At 38.9% G+C, this 18,456-nt stretch overlaps 4 protein-coding genes across 9 annotated transcripts; 3 read left to right on the forward strand and 1 right to left on the reverse strand.

Annotated features, from left to right (window-relative positions):
• Positions 1 to 1,594: 1,594 nt before the first annotated feature.
• On the forward strand, positions 1,595 to 3,546 carry LOC135168852 (protein FAM185A-like). Its single transcript, XM_064133449.1, has 4 exons — positions 1,595 to 2,219; positions 2,428 to 2,633; positions 2,709 to 2,892; positions 3,165 to 3,546. The coding sequence occupies exons 1-4, from the start codon at positions 1,832 to 1,834 to the stop codon at positions 3,482 to 3,484; spliced, it is 1,098 nt and encodes a 365-aa protein (XP_063989519.1). The 5' UTR covers positions 1,595 to 1,831; the 3' UTR covers positions 3,485 to 3,546.
• On the reverse strand, positions 3,507 to 5,738 carry LOC135168851 (mitochondrial tRNA-specific 2-thiouridylase 1). 3 transcript variants are annotated; one of them, XM_064133447.1, is made up of 7 exons: positions 5,598 to 5,738; positions 5,346 to 5,511; positions 4,869 to 5,053; positions 4,545 to 4,771; positions 4,195 to 4,323; positions 3,783 to 4,010; positions 3,507 to 3,692 (listed from the first exon to the last, which is right to left on the reverse strand). In XM_064133447.1, exons 1-7 carry the CDS (start codon positions 5,671 to 5,673, stop codon positions 3,549 to 3,551), a joined length of 1,155 nt encoding a protein of 384 aa, XP_063989517.1. In that variant the 5' UTR covers positions 5,674 to 5,738; the 3' UTR covers positions 3,507 to 3,548. The 3 variants fall into 3 exon arrangements, with proteins under 3 accessions (XP_063989517.1, XP_063989516.1, XP_063989518.1); XM_064133446.1 differs by having other exon boundaries at positions 4,195 to 4,362; XM_064133448.1 differs by having other exon boundaries at positions 3,507 to 3,716; positions 4,195 to 4,362.
• A 223-nt stretch (positions 5,739 to 5,961) lies between these two features.
• LOC135168828 (heat shock 70 kDa protein 14-like) lies at positions 5,962 to 8,409 on the forward strand. Of its 2 annotated transcripts, XM_064133393.1 has the most exons (5): positions 5,962 to 6,082; positions 6,266 to 6,346; positions 6,692 to 7,122; positions 7,350 to 8,154; positions 8,218 to 8,409. In XM_064133393.1, the coding sequence occupies exons 1-5, from the start codon at positions 5,999 to 6,001 to the stop codon at positions 8,359 to 8,361; spliced, it is 1,545 nt and encodes a 514-aa protein (XP_063989463.1). In that variant the 5' UTR covers positions 5,962 to 5,998; the 3' UTR covers positions 8,362 to 8,409. The 2 variants fall into 2 exon arrangements, with proteins under 2 accessions (XP_063989463.1, XP_063989462.1); XM_064133392.1 differs by having other exon boundaries at positions 5,999 to 6,346.
• A 1,379-nt stretch (positions 8,410 to 9,788) lies between these two features.
• LOC135168823 (uncharacterized) lies at positions 9,789 to 18,281 on the forward strand. Of its 3 annotated transcripts, XM_064133384.1 has the most exons (7): positions 9,797 to 10,556; positions 11,655 to 11,897; positions 11,973 to 12,113; positions 13,799 to 13,996; positions 14,075 to 14,284; positions 14,427 to 14,937; positions 15,374 to 18,281. In XM_064133384.1, exons 2-7 carry the CDS (start codon positions 11,688 to 11,690, stop codon positions 16,003 to 16,005), a joined length of 1,902 nt encoding a protein of 633 aa, XP_063989454.1. In that variant the 5' UTR covers positions 9,797 to 10,556; positions 11,655 to 11,687; the 3' UTR covers positions 16,006 to 18,281. The 3 variants fall into 3 exon arrangements, with proteins under 3 accessions (XP_063989456.1, XP_063989454.1, XP_063989455.1); XM_064133386.1 differs by lacking the exons at positions 11,655 to 11,897; positions 11,973 to 12,113 and having other exon boundaries at positions 9,789 to 10,556; XM_064133385.1 differs by lacking the exons at positions 9,797 to 10,556; positions 11,655 to 11,897; positions 11,973 to 12,113 and adding an exon at positions 12,143 to 13,738.
• The last annotated feature ends 175 nt before the right edge of the window (positions 18,282 to 18,456 follow it).

Below are 18,456 nucleotides of genomic sequence, written 5' to 3' on the forward strand. Positions count from 1 at the left end.
ACGAGGAAAGTACGAGAGTGCACATGAACGATATAATCGAGAAGAGAAGACATTGAAGAAGAGAGAGAGAGAGAGAGAGAGAGAGAGAGAGAGAGTAAAAATGAAGAGATAAATCTTCATCATGGGCTCCATCACTCATGCAAAATTGTCAATTTTACCATCATGTTTGGATTAAAGTCTTTGAAATGGGATAACGTAATTATCAGTCCAACAGTTGTAATGAAGATAACACTATTGATTTCAGGATAATATTCATCTCGATTCGTTACCCACAGTGAGAATACCTCCGGCTGGTGAATCTAATGGAAAACGAGGGCATCGAACGGTTAAACGTGACGTACATACCGCACACATTCATTCACAATTCCCGAGTTAGAATTTCAGTTATTTACCTAGAAATGTGAAATCCTTCATCCCTCTAAATATCACCACAATCGTCTCCACCCCTCCGCCTAACACAACAATATGAATTAAATTCAACTGAACGTTATCTTGATTTAACGATTCCCAATGTCGAATTGTATTCAGACCACCAGAATGATCACCCTGGACTTTTGGAATGTGGTTACAGTCAATAATACTCTGGGCCATCATCTGCAGAAGAGTTCACTAGTGATTTTGGCAGTGAACCAAAGTGACGCGTGACTGTTACAAAATGATCACTCTTAACCGCACAAGCCACTCAAATTATTCGTAAACCAATTTGTGGATAAAATCTCATTGCCGGTGAATTCGATTGGTGAATTGGATATAGGGGGGGTAATAACGATGTTATCGAACAACTGGAGATTGCGGTAACACGGAAATTCTCATTACAATCCCAGGCATCTGGTGCATCATAGCTGAAGTCAACATGGCACTGGCTGACCTGATGATCAGTTGACCCGACTGGGTACCATTGTTTACTCCAGTTGTCCAGTCACCGACGACAGTGTGTAAACCGTCACAATAACCGGTGATCTCTGGCGTATTGATTATGCTAAGTGTGGGCATGATTGTGGAATTCGGAGGATTGGGGGAGGCCGTTAAATGGTCAAGACTGTTTGTCATCGGAAATTGCCCTGGGGATGTTCGGATTTTTTCGACGGTTTCATTGAATACTAGTTGGTCGATAGCAGATGTTGAATGCATTGATATTTGGGTGTCAAATGTTAGCATTGATGATTCAGAAGTTTTTAATTGGTCAGTGGGGAATTTATGGTTGTCAGTCGATTACCAAAGAGTTATTCCTCCATCGATAATCGACCGCTGCTCTTTAATCACTCGATTTATCAGTGATATTGGTTTTTGGAAAGGTTTTGAATGCCAGCCGATTGTCACTGATCGATCCACCATGGTCTGTCAATCAATGATCGATTTCAGTGTTTTTAGAGCATTTTTAATATCGACAATCACTCACAAGAATTAATAAGTGATGGCTCAAGAGAGGCCATTCACCAATTAATTTTGACAAATTCTTTTGAGTTTTCCCGCGGCTCAATAAAGTTATTGATTTTCCGAGAGCAGATACTGAAATTCAACGCTAGATGGGAGATCGTGTTCGTGGATATTCAGGTCTGCCAACTGTCAGTTCTGACTGGAGTCAAATCAATCAAACGCCAACAGCACCAATTTAATTGATCAATTGACAATAACAACGGTTGTGTCATCAATAATTAATTAATAATAAGAACGTAATTTATCCTTGGGCAGTTTAACTCAGTGATTGTTTAGGTGTACCCAGCGCACGAATTAATGAGTGAAGACGAGATTGTCTGCTGCCATGAATTGAGTCATTAATGATCAGTATCAAAAATCAGTCTTTTTTGTTGTTTGCAAATATTTAGCAGCCATGATCTCATGGTCTAGGAAACATCTCTTGCGATTGTGGCTCGTGACAACAACGCCAAAGTGTCAAATTGCCATTGACACGACAAACGCAAGAGTCAAATTCTGCTCGTACAAATCGGTTGAGCTCCAAAATATTGTTAAGAGAGTCAAACCATTTGGAAAAGTTGTCATAGACGTCCCTTACGATGTTGAGGTCAAGCCCACGTGTCCACACGAGCATCCGGACATGGACACTCTTCTCGTTAAATTAGTCACTCAGAATTCAGTGGGGACTGAACGAGAGGATCTAGTCACTGTCAATGTCACGGATGAACTCTGCGAGATCAAGGGGAAAGAGGAGAACATCGGGGGCAATGTCAGATGTCTTATTCAAGCGCCAGTTCGTTATGGTACAAGAATGAAAATCCTGGGAATGAAATGAAACGTTTTCAATGGTCAATGAGTTCGAAACCATTCTCCAAAGTCATTGAATTCCCCTCTACCGGTCACAAGTTATTGATGATTGAAGACGTCCCCGTTTACCCTACATTACATTCACAAATGAATTTTCGGGGATAATTCAATTAATTTCTGTCGTTTCAACGATAATTATTCCAGACGTAGACATAAAGACTATTGGAGATGCTAACGTGGAAGTCCACAACATGATATCAGATTTCATAACTGTGCAAACTGAATTCGGAAGCATTACCGGCTCCAAATTGCAGGGAAAGAAGATCACATTGTCTTCGAGTGAAGGAGGATCAGTCACTGTTCAGAAAAGCATTCAAGGGGAAATTGAAATTAATACAGCTAAAGATGGGGTATTGTTTAGGACACTACAAATGCCACTACAATCAATGTTCAATAATTTTTCTGATCATAGAATTTTGTTTTAGTTTGTGGATGCTGAGAAGTGCCTGGGAACGAAGTTGGATATATCAACTGAGAATGGATCTGTTAGACTTGGAAGCAATTACTGTGAGAAAGCTACATTCACTACTCTTGATGGGGACTTAAATCTCAGTAATCTTCACATGGACAACAGCGTTGATATTAATGGAAAAGGAAGCTTAAACATTTGTAAGTATTTCCCTACATGGTTAGTAATTTTTTTTTAAACAAAAATAGAGGATAAAAGACACTGCAATAGTGTTCTATCTTGGAATCAATATTTCTGTTGTATTAAAACCCTAAAAACTGACCTTTCCAATCACTAGACCTGACAAAAACAGATTTTTTATTTTCCACAAAAGAGCCCCGAATGTTATATGATATTATATATTAATCATTGATTAATATTTTTTATCACATAATAAAATAGATCAATCAGTGATTTTTTGAAAATTCTCTAGCTTGTTTCGACGGTTCCCTTCAAGCAAATCTCGGAGAAGGTCCAGCAAAAATTCAACTGGCAAGAGTTACCAAGGACTCCACCATTACCTCAAACGGTGACATAAACCTTACGATACCCGACAGCCTGGACTCCCAGGTAACAATAAAATCTCCGACCCTGGAGGTGGATAAAAAGATAAAAGGGACTTACGACAGAGACAGGAGAAAGTTCACAGGAGGCAAAGGGAACAGGACTTTCGCTGTGGAGTCGACTAGGAGGGTGCGGGTCCAGCAGTCGAGTTGGATGGACACCTTTAAACTGGAGAATACCCCGAAATAATGCAATAGGGTGCCATCAAATGTAGAATTATATGTACAGTTTTATTAAAATTATTTACTCTAGTTCACACTGTTGATGCTCGCAGGAGTCCATCATTATCGTCAACGTCTGATGTGATTTCGCCCTCGCCGAGACTATGGAGAGATGGCCCTGCGTGAGTTATGGGAGCACTTCCCAAACACTCGTCGTTCAAGTACAGAACAACAAACTAAAAGAATTTAATGGCAAAAGTCTTAAATTGAATTAAATTAATTGAAAATATTGTTCTGATAAAGCTAAAATCAGATAACTCTCTCACTTGTCCTGGAGATATTGCCCTCTTCTCCTTCTCAGAAACAATTATTAATTTATTGTTCGAAGACTTGTAAACTCTACATGGACAGAGTTTCTCATTACGTTGGAATCGATATTCACAGTTGAGAACTGTCCAACTGTCGATCAATGATTCTGGTTCTTCACAAATCCAGTGGGGCTTCGAAGTGATGAGAATCCTGGAGAATAATGCTGGGTGATCTGTTCCTGGGACCTTAAATAAAAAGAATACTCTTGAACATGCAGTCAGAAATTTCTCGTCAAAATTAATTTTTAGTTCTTTAAAGGCTATTTTTTTTATAATTCTATTTTGTCTTTAAAAAGACAGAGAAGAATTTCGTAGAGGTTTAATAAAAATCAATATCTTTTAAAGAGAAATTTCTAGTAATTTTACTCACGACAAAGATGTCATTGGTCTTGATATCCTTCCGTAAGACGAAAAGCTTCTCGCTACTCCCTGCGATTCTACAGCCTTGACCCAGCGTCCAGCAGTGGATCCCCTGGTGCTGACCAACCACCTCTCCCGTCTCGTAGTTAATAAAATTCCCAGGTTTATTTTCCAAATACTTAAAATAAAGATTACTTCTGAATTAAAATCTGTTTAAATTCATTCTACTTTCTCACAACGTCACAAATTCTCCTAATATTCCCTTGTCTTTCTTAAGTATCTAATGTATCTCATGAAGATGAAAATAGTCATTGAATGGACGAAATAATTTTTGAATGAAAAATTATTATCTTCTCATACTTGTGGAATAAAATTCTGAAAGGTCCTGGTCCCAATGAAGCAAATTCCCATGCTCTCAGGCTTTTGGGCAATGACCCCAAGACCGGCCTCAACCGCTAATTTCTTTACATCTGTTTTCATCATTTCCCCGAGCGGAAACATGCATCTTTGAAGGGACTCCTGGCTCACTTGAGACAAAAAGAATGTCTGATCCTTTTTTTGATTGACTGCATGCAATAGTTTAACCTCTGAAAGTGAATCCATTAATAACTTCCATTTAACGTTGACTCAGTTAATTATTGATATTTCATCTTGCGACAAACTGCAAGAAGCAGAAATACTTGCTGGCGCCTGGTTTGTAGTCCTCCAAATAAGGACCGAAGGACGATCTAGCGTAGTGTCCAGTAGCTATGGCGTCAGCCTTCAGATTTTCCCTTGCGAAATTGTAGAATTTCTTAAATTTTATGTTTTTATTGCACATTATGTCGGGATTGGGAGTGTATCCACCCTCATAGCTCTCGAGAAGATATCTATTGGGATGATTCCAATAAAGGTTGGAAAATTTTGAATGAAGAATAGGATTGTTGATGTTTTTTACTAATTTAGCAGCTGTTTTATTTGCAACCAATGATACGTGAAACCGAACCTGACAAAGACATACGACAATGAATCTATTAATGATTCATTAACTTCCTAATTGCCTGGATGTTTTTATAGCAATATTTTTACAACAAATTAAAAAAAGGTTGAGATTCTCTCTGCCGATCTTGAAGTATTGTCGATGGGAAAATGTAAAAAAAACGGGCTGGAAAAATTACTCACGTGAAGACTTCATGCCAGTACTCCTTGACAAAATTCACTTCCACAAGAGGAATGTTAATCTTCTTAGAGATATACTCAGCATCCTTATAATCCTCATCAGCGAGGCACTTCCCCGTCTCGTCTGCAGTGTCCCAGTTTCTCAAAAACACGGCAGTCACGTTGAATCCTGTGAGAATAATTCTACATTCTCAAAGAATCGTTCCCAAACATCAACTAATGCAATGCCTAGTAATGTATACTAATAATAATTACCTTTACGTTTCAATAGTAATGCGGCAACTGCACTGTCAACACCACCAGATAACCCAACCACAATATTTCTAAACATTGTCCGTCACTTCACCACAAAATTACAAGAAAATGAAGTTCTTTTATTCAGAACCTAATTTTTCAACCGTAAACCCGACGCGACCCGAAGAATTTGTTAAATAAAAAATATTGAATAAATTAGAAAGATTCACATTTAATTAAAACTCATTCCCAGGAAAATGGACTAGAATTCCCCGATTTCCGAGCATTTCTCATGTTTCCAGCGGTTGGTTAGGTGGGTACCTCCAAAAGGCTTTCAGCATTCTCCTCCTCCTCCTCCTTCTCCACCTCCCCCCAAACCCTGAAAATCACCGGTATTACCTCGTGCAGCGCGCGTCTTCTGCATGTGCGTGAAAATCATGGCCCTGCCTGCATCTTCATTTGGACTTTATTTGGGAAATACTTCCTCCTGTCTCGCTATTTACAAAGTAAGTACATCCTATTCACGATTAATAAACATTTCCGTTCCTCATTTTCACTCAGTGATGATTTTCTGGGAAATGAGTTTGCTATCCAGAATTGACACTCACGTGTCAATCTTACTTTTCAAATTTAGCGAGTTCTCCTTGGGTTTCAATGAAAAATCATCGAACACTGTGGTTTTTATTCAGGATGAGAATGTGGATGTCGTTGCCAATCATGCAGGGGACAGGGTCACAGCTGCTGTCATCGCTTTTCACGAATCCGAACAGGTGAGTTGAGAATGTTTTGAATGATAGGTTAGGAATCAAAATATTTTAGAGTGAAAAACGACTAGAGGAGTTGAATAATTTTGTTGATATCTGGGTAACTAGGGTGTTCAGGAGAGAATGTCAAAAGGCATTTTTGTGGATCATGAAATTTTCCACAAAAATGGTTCTTTGAAATTTTTTGGATAAATTAATATTTTTAGTGCAAATATTTTAACATCTGGTGATCGATTTTGGATGACCAAAATCTTAGAATTTTTTGATGGTTATGATGTCAGGAATTTTTCTATGAGTATAATAATACTCCCCAAAACTCCTTGAGGATAAAAAAAAAATTTATCATTCTAGATAATAGGGGCGCCAGCAAAATCCGGTGTATTCCGAAACGCCGCCATAACCGTTCTAAATAATAAACGCCTGATGAACAAAGAGATAGACTCAAATGAGTTAGATACTGCCATAAAAAAAAGCTCAGTCTCAATAATAACAGAGTCAGAGCTTCAGTATTCAATCACAGTCGGTGATAAAATCGAAAAAATCACCCCAAAAAAGGTGTCCTCATTACTATCAGGTGCAATGTACGATATATCAACGACAGCAGCTCACGACGACGAGGAGCACAACGTTGTGTTGTGTGTTCCCCACAGATTCAATAGTGAGAGTATCCAAGAGTGGAGTGATTCAGCAGCGAGTGCTGGCTTCAAAGTACTTCAGGTCATTGCTGAACCCGTGGCGTCTTGTCTCGCTCATGGCTTGGGGAAGAACAAAAGGGAGTCAGAGTAAGTCAAATTTGAAATCAAGACCTTACGACAGTCGAGTTTCCATTCAACATTAACTTTAAATTCCTGGTAACATTCTCAAGACTTGCTTAATTAAAAATTTACAAATCACCTTTAAAGACTTTGAAACCTTAATCGTAGACTTATAAGCCCCTCGTTGCAACTACGATTTCTAAAAGAATATTTGGTAATACCCCTCATTAATCCTCTTCATTAAAATCTTTAAGACTTGTCCTAGTCTATCGAGTGGGTGGTGTATCAAGTGATGTGACCCTGGTGAAAGTAACCGGTGGTGTATTTGCGATACAATCCACCCAATACTACCCACACCTGGGTGGTCACAAGTTCACAGACCTTCTGACAGCCTATCTAGCCGAGGAATTTCGAAACAAATACAAGCTCGACCCGACCGAGAGTCGAAGATCGATCTCAAAGCTGAAGATCGAAGCCGAGAGATGTAAGCACGTCCTCTCGACGATGTCTACAGCTCATCTCTTCGTGGAGTCTCTCTGTGATGGTGTGGACTTCAGTCACAACATAACGAGGGCGAGATTTGAAAATCTCATTGGGCCACATATTTCCGAGTACATCCAGCCAATTCAGGATATCCTCAATAAGACCTCACACACAATAATGGATATCAGAAAGATAATCCTGTGCGGTGGAACAATGAAGATTCCCAAACTCCAGGAGAAAATTGGCTCAATATTCCCGTGCGGTGAAGTCTTGACCTCCAGGTGGAGTCCAGACGAAACAATGGCAATAGGAGCTGCCATGCACTCGTCTCTTCTCCTGTCTCAGGGTATTCATGATCGTGATTTGAAATCAACAGATGTCGAATTATATGGATTAAGCAGATCGATCTGCCTCAAGTTTGAGAACATCGAGACTGTAATCATTCCTGAGGGGACAATTGTACCCATAAAAATTCAGACGATAATCGAGATGGCGGAAATCACAGGGGAGAAAGTAAGGGTGAATATTTTTGAAGGCGAGGACAATGGAAATGAGATTACTAATCAAATCGGACTGGTGAGTTAATGATTTATTAATCATTATTTCCAAAATTATGAATCGTCGTTCTTGGCTTCACAGATCTCGCTTGACGTCAAAACTTCTGGAAAGTACAAAGTCGACACTGACCTGACTGAGGCCTTTTTGAATGTTCATGTGACGGAATTGTCGACGGGGAAGAAGTCATCGTTTCGATTTGGAATTCATGAGGATGATTCCTTATGAATTCTGGCTTATGTACATTATCAATAAAATTTGGATTATTTGTTTTTTCGTGAATCGTAATTATTTCTTCCTCACCAATTCATGAATGCATCCATTATATAGTGTATTTAGGGAATTAAGTCTGATAAGATGCGATTCTAACCTCTCTTCACTCAAATAAATCGCAGTTTTCCAGCCCAATTACATGAAAACTTCTAAAGTATCCAAACGATGCCTAGGCCAAAATAATGAAGAAAATAATCATGAATATCCTCGGAGACTCAACCAGGCATGCAGAAATTCCCTGTATCGATACGCAATTACCATAATCGAATCAATTTACAACGTTATGAAAATGATATTTATAGTCCCACGTCCTTCGTATCAAATTTCTGTTGAGAGGAACAACCAGGACGGATTCGTCAGTATTGTTTTTCGAACGGTAATTAATGAGTTAACATAATCGTTCTCATTCGTGATTTTAATCGATCTTCATCAAAAAACTTTCATCCCCATGAAATATACGTATTGCTAAGCTTTTACGTCGTCGCCATGTTGGATGACGTCATGGCGGGAACGGTAGAGGTCACAACAAAATGGCCGCCGAGAATACGTTAATGATATAAATGGACATACATGACGTGGCTCGACGCGGCGTTCTCCTTCACAGCATCGAAAGGTCATCGCCATTGATTCTGCGACAAATTATCATGAGTTCCTGTTCCAACAATATTCCAGGCTTGCCAAGTTAACGAATATCAACCGTAATTTGGCTGTTATCCGCCCACACCCGGGGGATTATGTATTTTCTTTCCCAAATTTATGGGTCAAATTTGCTGGTGCAATGACCTCAAGCCACAGATCTCAAACAATGTCTCAATCAATAACCAAAAGAATTCATTAGTTATCGATCAATCCGGCAACTGAGCCAACAACTTCCGTTCTGAATTACTCATTAATAATTCACCTGGAAAAAAAATAACACAAAATTGCGTACTCCTTGTCGGATCGATATGGTATTTTGATGCGGAATTGAATGATACGTGTCTTTCAGTGTGAAACTCATCAGCGTGAACTCACCTCCAACAACAATTACGTAATGGATCATTATCATTTTGAGTTAAATTTTTTTTTTCTCCCCGAATGATGAACAAAAAGAAACGCACAAATGGGTATCGCCCACTTCAGAATTGGAATAAGGTGGCGCTGGCGTCAACCACAGGCCATTGTGAAAAAAAAAAATGGAAGTGGAAGGGGCCTTAAGCCGCCATATATAGCTAGCCCATTGACTCTGAATATCGAGAAAATTTCAATGATTCTGCGATTGAATTAATCCCTCCACCCTACCACAAAATGACATAACCCCATTGTTTCATGTGCTTCAGAAGCAATTTCAGGGCTGACCTAGACCCCCTGGACATAGCAATTTCGTCGACTGTCTCCCGTTGCCTGAAGTGCCCAATTGAAATCGTGCGTTGGGAACCGCCTGACGGTGAATCGAGCGCGTTTCCTCACCCAGCCATCTTGGGTTCTTGGGTCGTATAGTCGTGCAACGGCACTGCCCGAAGAAGGAGGGGGCTGTCAGTTACGATACGTCAACCTATAGTCAACTAAACCGCAATAGCTTTTTTTTAACCTTTTGTTTGGTGAAAACTATTTTGTAACCTTTAACTGTGGACATCAGGATCACCAGCTCTGGCGATAAAGTAAATATTCAATGAGCGCGGGTATTGTTAAGCATCGCCGAGTTGATGTACCAAGTGAGTGGTTATAACCTTGGGGTAAAAATTTGGATTAAACAGCCCGTGGCTTCAATCGTCGTCAGCACGGGCTTGTGCGCGGGGTTGTTGGTGTCGTTTGACCACTCACGACTGCGTATTCCCCGAATTGTTAGCATAAAAAATTGTTCATTGGCAGTGAAACGACAATACATCACCTGGACAACACCAGATCCTGTGCATATGTGTATCCCTAGTATTCATTTTTCATTCGTTATTTGCCTTTAAGAGAAAAAGAAACTTCTTTTTCATTTATATACACTATTTCAACACTGAATAAGCTGGAGTGTGTGTGCTCCTTGTGGATGTGGTAGGCGTCAGTGATAATGGTACGCGTGCAAGTCGACCGTCAGTATCCGAAAGCACAGAAAGAAAGTGCTCTGAGCTACTTAGCTAACAACGAATTTCAGAGCTACTAAAACTTGCTAACGGAAATCGGTAAGATTTATTTTTAAGCTGATATTTTTTTTTTCCAACAAACATCCGTAACTCCTACCTATCATGTACGTAAAAATAAATTTGATGATCAAAACAAGTGATGTGATCGGGTTTTTCAATTTTTTCAATAGTTTTTTTTTTTGTCTCAATATTCAGTTGTTTTGTGAGAGAGACGAGGATTTTTTTTATCGCCCTGACAATTGATGATTGGAACAATTGATGTTCAGAATTTGAGTTGAATTTTTTGGTGATCAGTATTAGCTTTCAATCTCGAAACTAATCAGGAAATGATGCTGATATTAGAAGTCATCAACGCTCAATCAAGATCAATCAATGGGAGTGATTGCCATCAAATTCAAAATGCCGAGCATGACTGTAAAAGCCCTGAGAATTTGTTAGCTTTCGCACTTCGCACAAGATGGAATAAATTTTATTGAGCATGCATGAGACATTCAGGACTTCCTCCACGATAGAGCAAAGTTCCTATGAACGAGGTACAAGAGAGAAATAAATAATTATTAACTCGGATAATCCAGTTAACACGAGCCTTTTTCAATTGTCGGAGCAGCAGTAGACAGCAGTAAAATATCAATCAATCAACTCTCACCATCAATGACTTCAAAAGATCCATCTTGATTCAAGTTTTCCAACCAAACGAAAAATCCAAACTGAATGACACCTCCAGCAATCGTCTCCAAGTATTAATGATTGGGAAAGTTCTGGTCTGATCTTGCCAGATGACGCCAGATTTTTTTTCTCTCAATTATCCTTCTCTGGGAATTGACTTAGGCTTGATGACTAAGAATGACATACTAATTCAACATCTAATCTGAATTATTTGATTTGATTCGCCTCTCGTGCTAGTTTAGGACCTAATTGCTACTCCCAAAGATGTTTCTCTTTCATCAAAAATAGCTGAATCCCTTTAAACATAAATTGTTTCCAAGCATTGATCACAGAAAAAGATCCAACTTGCTTGAAATTCCCCAACTAAATGAAGAATCCTTTACAACCTGATCAATGACCCATCGAAATACAGATTACAGCTGTCGTCTTTAATCGTTCAAATTCAAAGCAGTCGAAATATTGATTTGTCAGGAAGCAATATCGAACTATGTTGATGATGAAAAAATGAGGTTCTCGGCTGTTCACGAAGAGGATGGGTGTGGGGTAGGACTGGGGCAAGACAATCTTGCCAGTGATGTAGATGAGAGAATGATGGCTGCCGCTGGTGACACACAGCCAGATGGTAAAACCATGGTGGACGAATCCTCGATGACCTACCATCTTCCATTGTTATTCACCAATGGTTATCCAACTTCTTTGGAGAAAATTTCACTGGTAATTTCATTAATCATGTCATCTGCATCAGCGTTATTGGACACTGCTCATGGACGTTTTGGTATTAATTCACAGACTGAATTGGAACGTTTCATAACATTCATGGTTGAATGTTCATCAGATCCACCATCAACTGGGCCGATCAATCCACCTCAGTGGTGGCCTAAGGAAGTCAAATTTTCAATTCCATTCGTACGACCTAAGAGAATCAATGACGTAAGTACCGTTGTTCATTAATAATTCATCATTTTCATCTTCTTTTTTTGACTGCATCGTTCTGGTAAGGAAACTGGATATTTCGTATTCGAAGCTCTCTCCAATGGACATTTCTGATAAATGCATCCTTGAATGTTTACTAATTATCAACCATTGACGCGAATCGATGGATGAATAATGGCTGAGGTGGCTCAGCATGTGATAAACGAATCAATCCGAATGTAGACGATTGCAGTTTATCACAAATACCAACTCCCGATTCCTCTGGCCTCCCTGCGACGCTGCGTCCAATATCACAAAACTCGATATGACATGAACAAAATGGCCGCCGGCTGAGGTGGCTCAGACGTGATCAAGATTATGGATCTTTCGGGTCATTGAGTTACCGGCATGCAATATACCAACGGCTTTATTTCATAGAAAGCATGGGACGAGTCTCATTAAATAATGATCTTTGTCCTTTATATTTACGATGGAAATTTGAAATTTGGCGCCGGGAGGATGGAGATATTGATATGAATGCTCTATAAATTGCGTATCGCCGAGCAATGTTGCCAAATAAGCAATATTAATTACATTTCTATTAAGGAAATTTCCCCCCGTTTTCAGTTTGCGTTATTAGTTGAATATGATCGGATGCACGGTAGCGGATGCCAAAGTTTGCGCCCCAGGACAATCGGCAACGTCCTGTTGTCGTCCCTTTTCAGTTAAGGGGGGAACTGTTGAAAATGTTTCAGAAAAAACGGGACCAAAAATATCAAACTCCCAATTCTTAGCGATCGTTATTATACGGTCCAGGGAAATTTACTTCACTGGTAATATGTTTCCCATATAGATTATGATCTTGACAGTCCAGGAGATCAATATTTATAAGACATACTGAAATCAGTTAAAAACACAAACATTGTCTCACAAAATCTATTGAAATTCAATACCAAACCAAAAGAGAAAAAACAAAATTTGTGCAATTGGTTTTATCCCAGATGGAAGCAAATTTCGCGTCATTTTACATTACGGTCATATGACGGTCATTGACATGTCACCTCACCGATCTATGAACGACCAATTTGGGTCACGTAACAATAATACGACGGACTTCTCACGGCTATCTGGCATCCCAAAGGTGGCGCTACTTCAGATATTCAAATCTTATTGTTTTTACTGTAATCTTTTTGGTTTCTTCGAAAGTCTAGCGATTTGTTATCGTACTTGAACGTGACGCAGATAAAAGCGTCATTTGAATAAAAGAAAACTGTGAAGATAATGTTAGTTTATTTCGCCGGCAAAGCCAAGAACAGTTTTATGACAAAAATTGTTTATGTTCGCTAAGTTTATAATTTTCCCTTTAACGGTCGTGATAAGAATGTTATGAAAAATTTGACATTTCTACTGAATAATACTCCTATCATGGGAAAAATAAACTGATTGACAATCACGTCATGAGATTTGACCAAACATGGCGGATGTGCTCGTTCTATTGACAACAGTAAACGTGATTGTCAATGACGATCATATTTTCATGATCTGACAGTTACTCATTCGTAAGGCCATGACGAAATCTATATCTAGAGACCTTATCAATGTTCTTTGCAGCTGTCATTTACCTGAAAGTGGTCCGAAATCCGGTAACTTAATTCCCCATCATCTACCCAAACAAACCAACGAGAATTTCTTTATGTTTATAGAACTGGATGGGGACGTTAAAAAAACTCGTATACAAATGTTACACATACCACAAGAGCGAATACCTCCTTCGATTTTGTGCCTATCTCGCCCAATATCCCCGAGAAAAGCTCTACTATGTCAATAATTGGGACTCGACAACGAGCCTTTATCACAAAGGCACCGGAAAACTTCTGGCAACATTCCGCAATGAGAACATGGTACTCTTAACAACAAATTAATTCAACTAGTCATAGAGAATAAATCCATAATCACCCGTAATGACTGAAAATTTCTAGGATTACGATAAAATTGTTGATAGCCCACGTCGATCTCTGCTACCCCAGAATCATGCAACATCGAAAAACTTGGGTAAACCTAACAAATCAAAGGAGCCAAAACAACGACCGAAAGATGATTCATCCTTGGTTGTAATACAGCCATCTATGGAGGAAATTTATCTCTGTGACAACTGTGATGCTGAATTTGGGGATTTGGATCAGATGAAGGTACAAGTAACTTTCATTCCAATGAGAGACTTTCCCAAGATTTGCCTTGATATAATTCCTCTATCACTCCTGATCTCCCGGCATTGGTACTCACATTTCCTCTCAGCATTCATCTCAAAACCAATATTTGACTGGACCTTAGGATCATGAAAAAATATGCGGTGAGCCGGTAACAACCACCACTCCACGACCAGTGACCCCTTACGAGCCTATCATCGAGCCTGAATTGGATCAAAATCAGTTTTTAGATTACTTCAAATTATCGACACCCACTGCACAATTCAGACCGGTCATAAACAAATCGTCTAACCCACCATCACCAACGATTCATTGTGAACCTGTGAGGGGTACACGACGAATGCGAACAGCTGTTAATCTCACGAGGTGTCCAACAATTCCGCTGTCTTCACCTGCTGGAATGATCATGCTCAAAAAATCCAAGACAATGACTGAGAGCATTCAACAGGAGAGATTGGAAAGGGTAGAGAGGCATTTGCATGCACCGTCTCTCAACAGGTTCAACAGACCTAAGTGGCTAGATCGGTATATCGAGTACAACCGATGGATGGTCAGCTATAAACCGAACAGGGAGAAGTTTGGACAGGATGACTACGTTCATAAGTATACGTTTGGGGCTTTCAAACGGAAACCTGGTGAGTGGTATTTTCTCTAATCTGTTATGTTCGTCCCCAACGAGAAGTGTCTTAGTATTATTTCACTAGTGCTCTAATGCTTCACTAGGGTATCAACAAACATTGAAATCTATAAAGTTTTCAGGATCAATAAATCCCCGAAAATACTCAAACCAAGCGCGCATGCACCTAAGTTTATCCTCTGGTTCAGTACAATCAGCCCCAATTCTGTCCAAATGGTTTCCAGTAGTAAAAAAGTTTTCCAAAAGTTATCGCTGAATACGTCAAAAAAATCACGACGAAAATGGCCAACGAATGCGAACAACATCGCCCAATAATTTTCCTGAAGCATGAACCGGTTATTACCCAACAACATGACAAAACTTTCCTCTAATATTTGCAAAAAAAGCCTCCACGATCCCTTCGCCTTTGAATAATTAATTCACCTCTGTTGCAGCCCTCAGTCTGAAGGCCCAACTACTCTACATAGCGTGTGGCACCTGTCATGTGAAGCTAGAACGACTAACCCCAGAGAAATTGGAAGACCTGCAGAAACACCCATGGAAATATCGTCCACCACCACCTAGGAAGCTTCCCCCAAAACACCGGCCAGGTCCCCTGTCAAAGTCGAATCCTCGACACCTGCATCTGAAGCGCTCAGTTCTGCCGAAACGTATATCGAATGGTCTCATGGGGCCTACGGATAAGTCCCCAAAGCCAATCATTCCTACAATTCTGAAAAATCCGGCTCATCGTCGTCCAGAGCTGCAGAAGGATATCGTTCTGGTGGATCTGGTATCATCGGATGAGGAAGAGGATCCGAAGAAGCCTATTCACTCTGATGAGAATCGCGATCCTATGTCGGCTTGTGATAATCTATCCAGAGCCAACTATTTCAAGCCAATCAGCCTGAGCCCTTCCAATGGCCGATCCCGGTCTCTTGGATATCAGGGAGCGACGGTCAATGATTGGCTGAGGAGTGCAGCACTTCCTGGGGATACCAAAAGACACAGCAATTCTGTCAAGTACCTTGGGAATGTCGTAGATACGTCCAAGACATACTCATCTCTTCTTAAGCAATCTCCATAGAAGAAACTTCGATTGAAGGAGTTTAAAGTGGACTTCAGGACTTGATTCATAATTTCGGATTGGCTGGGTAAAAGTGAACAAATCTAGCGATAATTTGAAAATTGACTGATTCGGCTGAACTGGGTCGTCGGCTTGAAAGATATTGAGGATTGAAAGACACTCGGCAACGGCTTAAGTTTTTTCGTTTTAATCCTAGGGCGCTATTTATTGAATTTAGATGGTGTGATGTCAACGATGGGATGGGTGGGGCATCCCTAGAAACAACGAAAGACGCCGGAATTCTGCCAAATACGTTGGCAATGATATAAATAGATCTACTATATACTCATTGGTTCTCAAACCATCTTCATAGAACAAATTCCCATTGAAACCGTGGAACATGGGCTTCAGTCATTCATAACTTCGAATTGGCTGAATGAAAATAAAAAAATCTAGAGACAATTTGCAGGTCATCTGTCGATCTTTGAAAATTGATCGATTCGTGACATCCCTAGCAACAATAGTAAACAACAATCTTGTCAAGCATATTATTAATATCATAGACGGATTCAAGACATACTCATTGATTCTCAAGCTATCTCCATAGAACAAATCTTCATCGAAGCCGTGCGAAGTGGATTTCAATGATTTATAACTTAGGATTGGCTGAGTAAAAATGAAAAAAATCTAGAGACAATTGAATGATCATCCATTGATCTTTGAAGATTGATGGTTTTTTTACAAATCGAATCGTTGATTGAAAAGATATAGTACAATCATTGAAGCCGATACATCGTGGAAGTTGTGTACGAAAAATTGTTAATCAACGGAGGAGAATGTTCTGACAAACATAAAAAAGTTTGGCAGAATCCTTTAATTTTGTATAATCTGAATTGATGAATAAAAACTTGAACTTTTTTCCAACTTACGGTGAAATTCCAGCCAGATCGTGGAAATCCAATAAATTTAAAGAGTAAAAATATCAGCATGCAAAGGAGAAAACCCCATAAATACAAGGTGACTACGAATCTTATAGCATCAATAGATTTTACATAACAAGATCATAAAACTTCATAACCTCAACCAAAATTCAAAGTTAACTTCTCGATTGACAATTGAAATAGACAATTTTACGTACACAAAACTATCCTCAGCGACTGAAGTAAAATTGAAAGACATTCATCGCCTGTAAATTATTTTCTTTTTTCGCCCTAGAGCGCTATTCATTGAGTTTAGATGATTTTATAGGACGTTAGTGTTGTTTTACCGACAGTTTGATTGCATTAAAAATGCGCAACTCTCGTAGAAATTATCTTAAAGGGTCAATGACCCCGACGTTGATCGGCGTTGGACAATATAGACTGTTTTTTCATTTCATTCGTATAGAAGCCCTTTAGTTCTTTCCTATATCACTTGTTTTTTTTCCATTAAATATATATTATATTTTTTCATCGAGAAAGCATTGCAACGTAAAAGAATAGTGATGTATTGCATTATTTATACGGCATCATCAGATTGTTAAGATTAAGATACAATGAGTGTCATGAAGTTAGAGGATTTCACGTGAATCCTGATATCAACTTGTCGCTGTATACTTTACGAAAAATGTACATATAAAAATAATCCTCATTTGGAATAAATTTGTCTAGATTTTTCATTGTATATGGATTCATTCCAGGATATGGCGGCCAGACTGCCCTATTTCTGGATTTTTAGAGGGTGTTCTGGAGTAAATATTTATACGTGGCGTCATTAACCGCGAAATTGGAATGACGATTTCCGAGTGAAAAATTCAATGCACAATGGATAATAATTCCACAAACTTGAAAAAACTCGTTGGAGAAAATTGTAAAAAGCATTTGAATTCAGTTATTTTGATTTACTCACTTCAAACGCCTTCTGGTGATGACTCCTAGAAGTATCCCGATATTTGGATGGTACCGCCGATTCATATCACTTGGCTGTTTTCTGAAAAAAAAAAATCATACACAAATTTATTATTTATTTACGTACTTTGTGTATTGCCAGCATTATTTATGTGAATTTTTAATTCGATATTTTATTCTTGTAGTTTTATATATCCGGAAGTAGCGGCCAGACTTGGTACTACTCTCATAGAGCCTGTGAGATTAACAGCGGTAGAACCAATTGCAAAATTTTGAGAACAATGTCTTGAATATTTTTTGAAGAATTCAATCGATTATATGGATATAATTTTTTGTAATTTATTTTTAACCACCCAATGATGTAATAATGTGATATATTTTGTACTGAAATAAAGGAATTTGAAATGGAAAGACGGAGAAGAAACGTTTTTAATTGATCATTGGTCGGGATTGACTGAGTAAAATTTGAAAAATTTGGATTCATTCTAAATGTTTTTTCATGTGCTTGAAAATGAGACCTAACTCATAGAATTCTGATTATTCAGTCAAACTATCTTTGAACATTTAATTCGAGTTGTATTCAGTA

The sequence above is a fragment of the Diachasmimorpha longicaudata genome, chromosome 13 (assembly GCF_034640455.1).
Source record: "Diachasmimorpha longicaudata isolate KC_UGA_2023 chromosome 13, iyDiaLong2, whole genome shotgun sequence".
NCBI classification, from domain to species: Eukaryota; Metazoa; Arthropoda; class Insecta; order Hymenoptera; family Braconidae; genus Diachasmimorpha; species Diachasmimorpha longicaudata.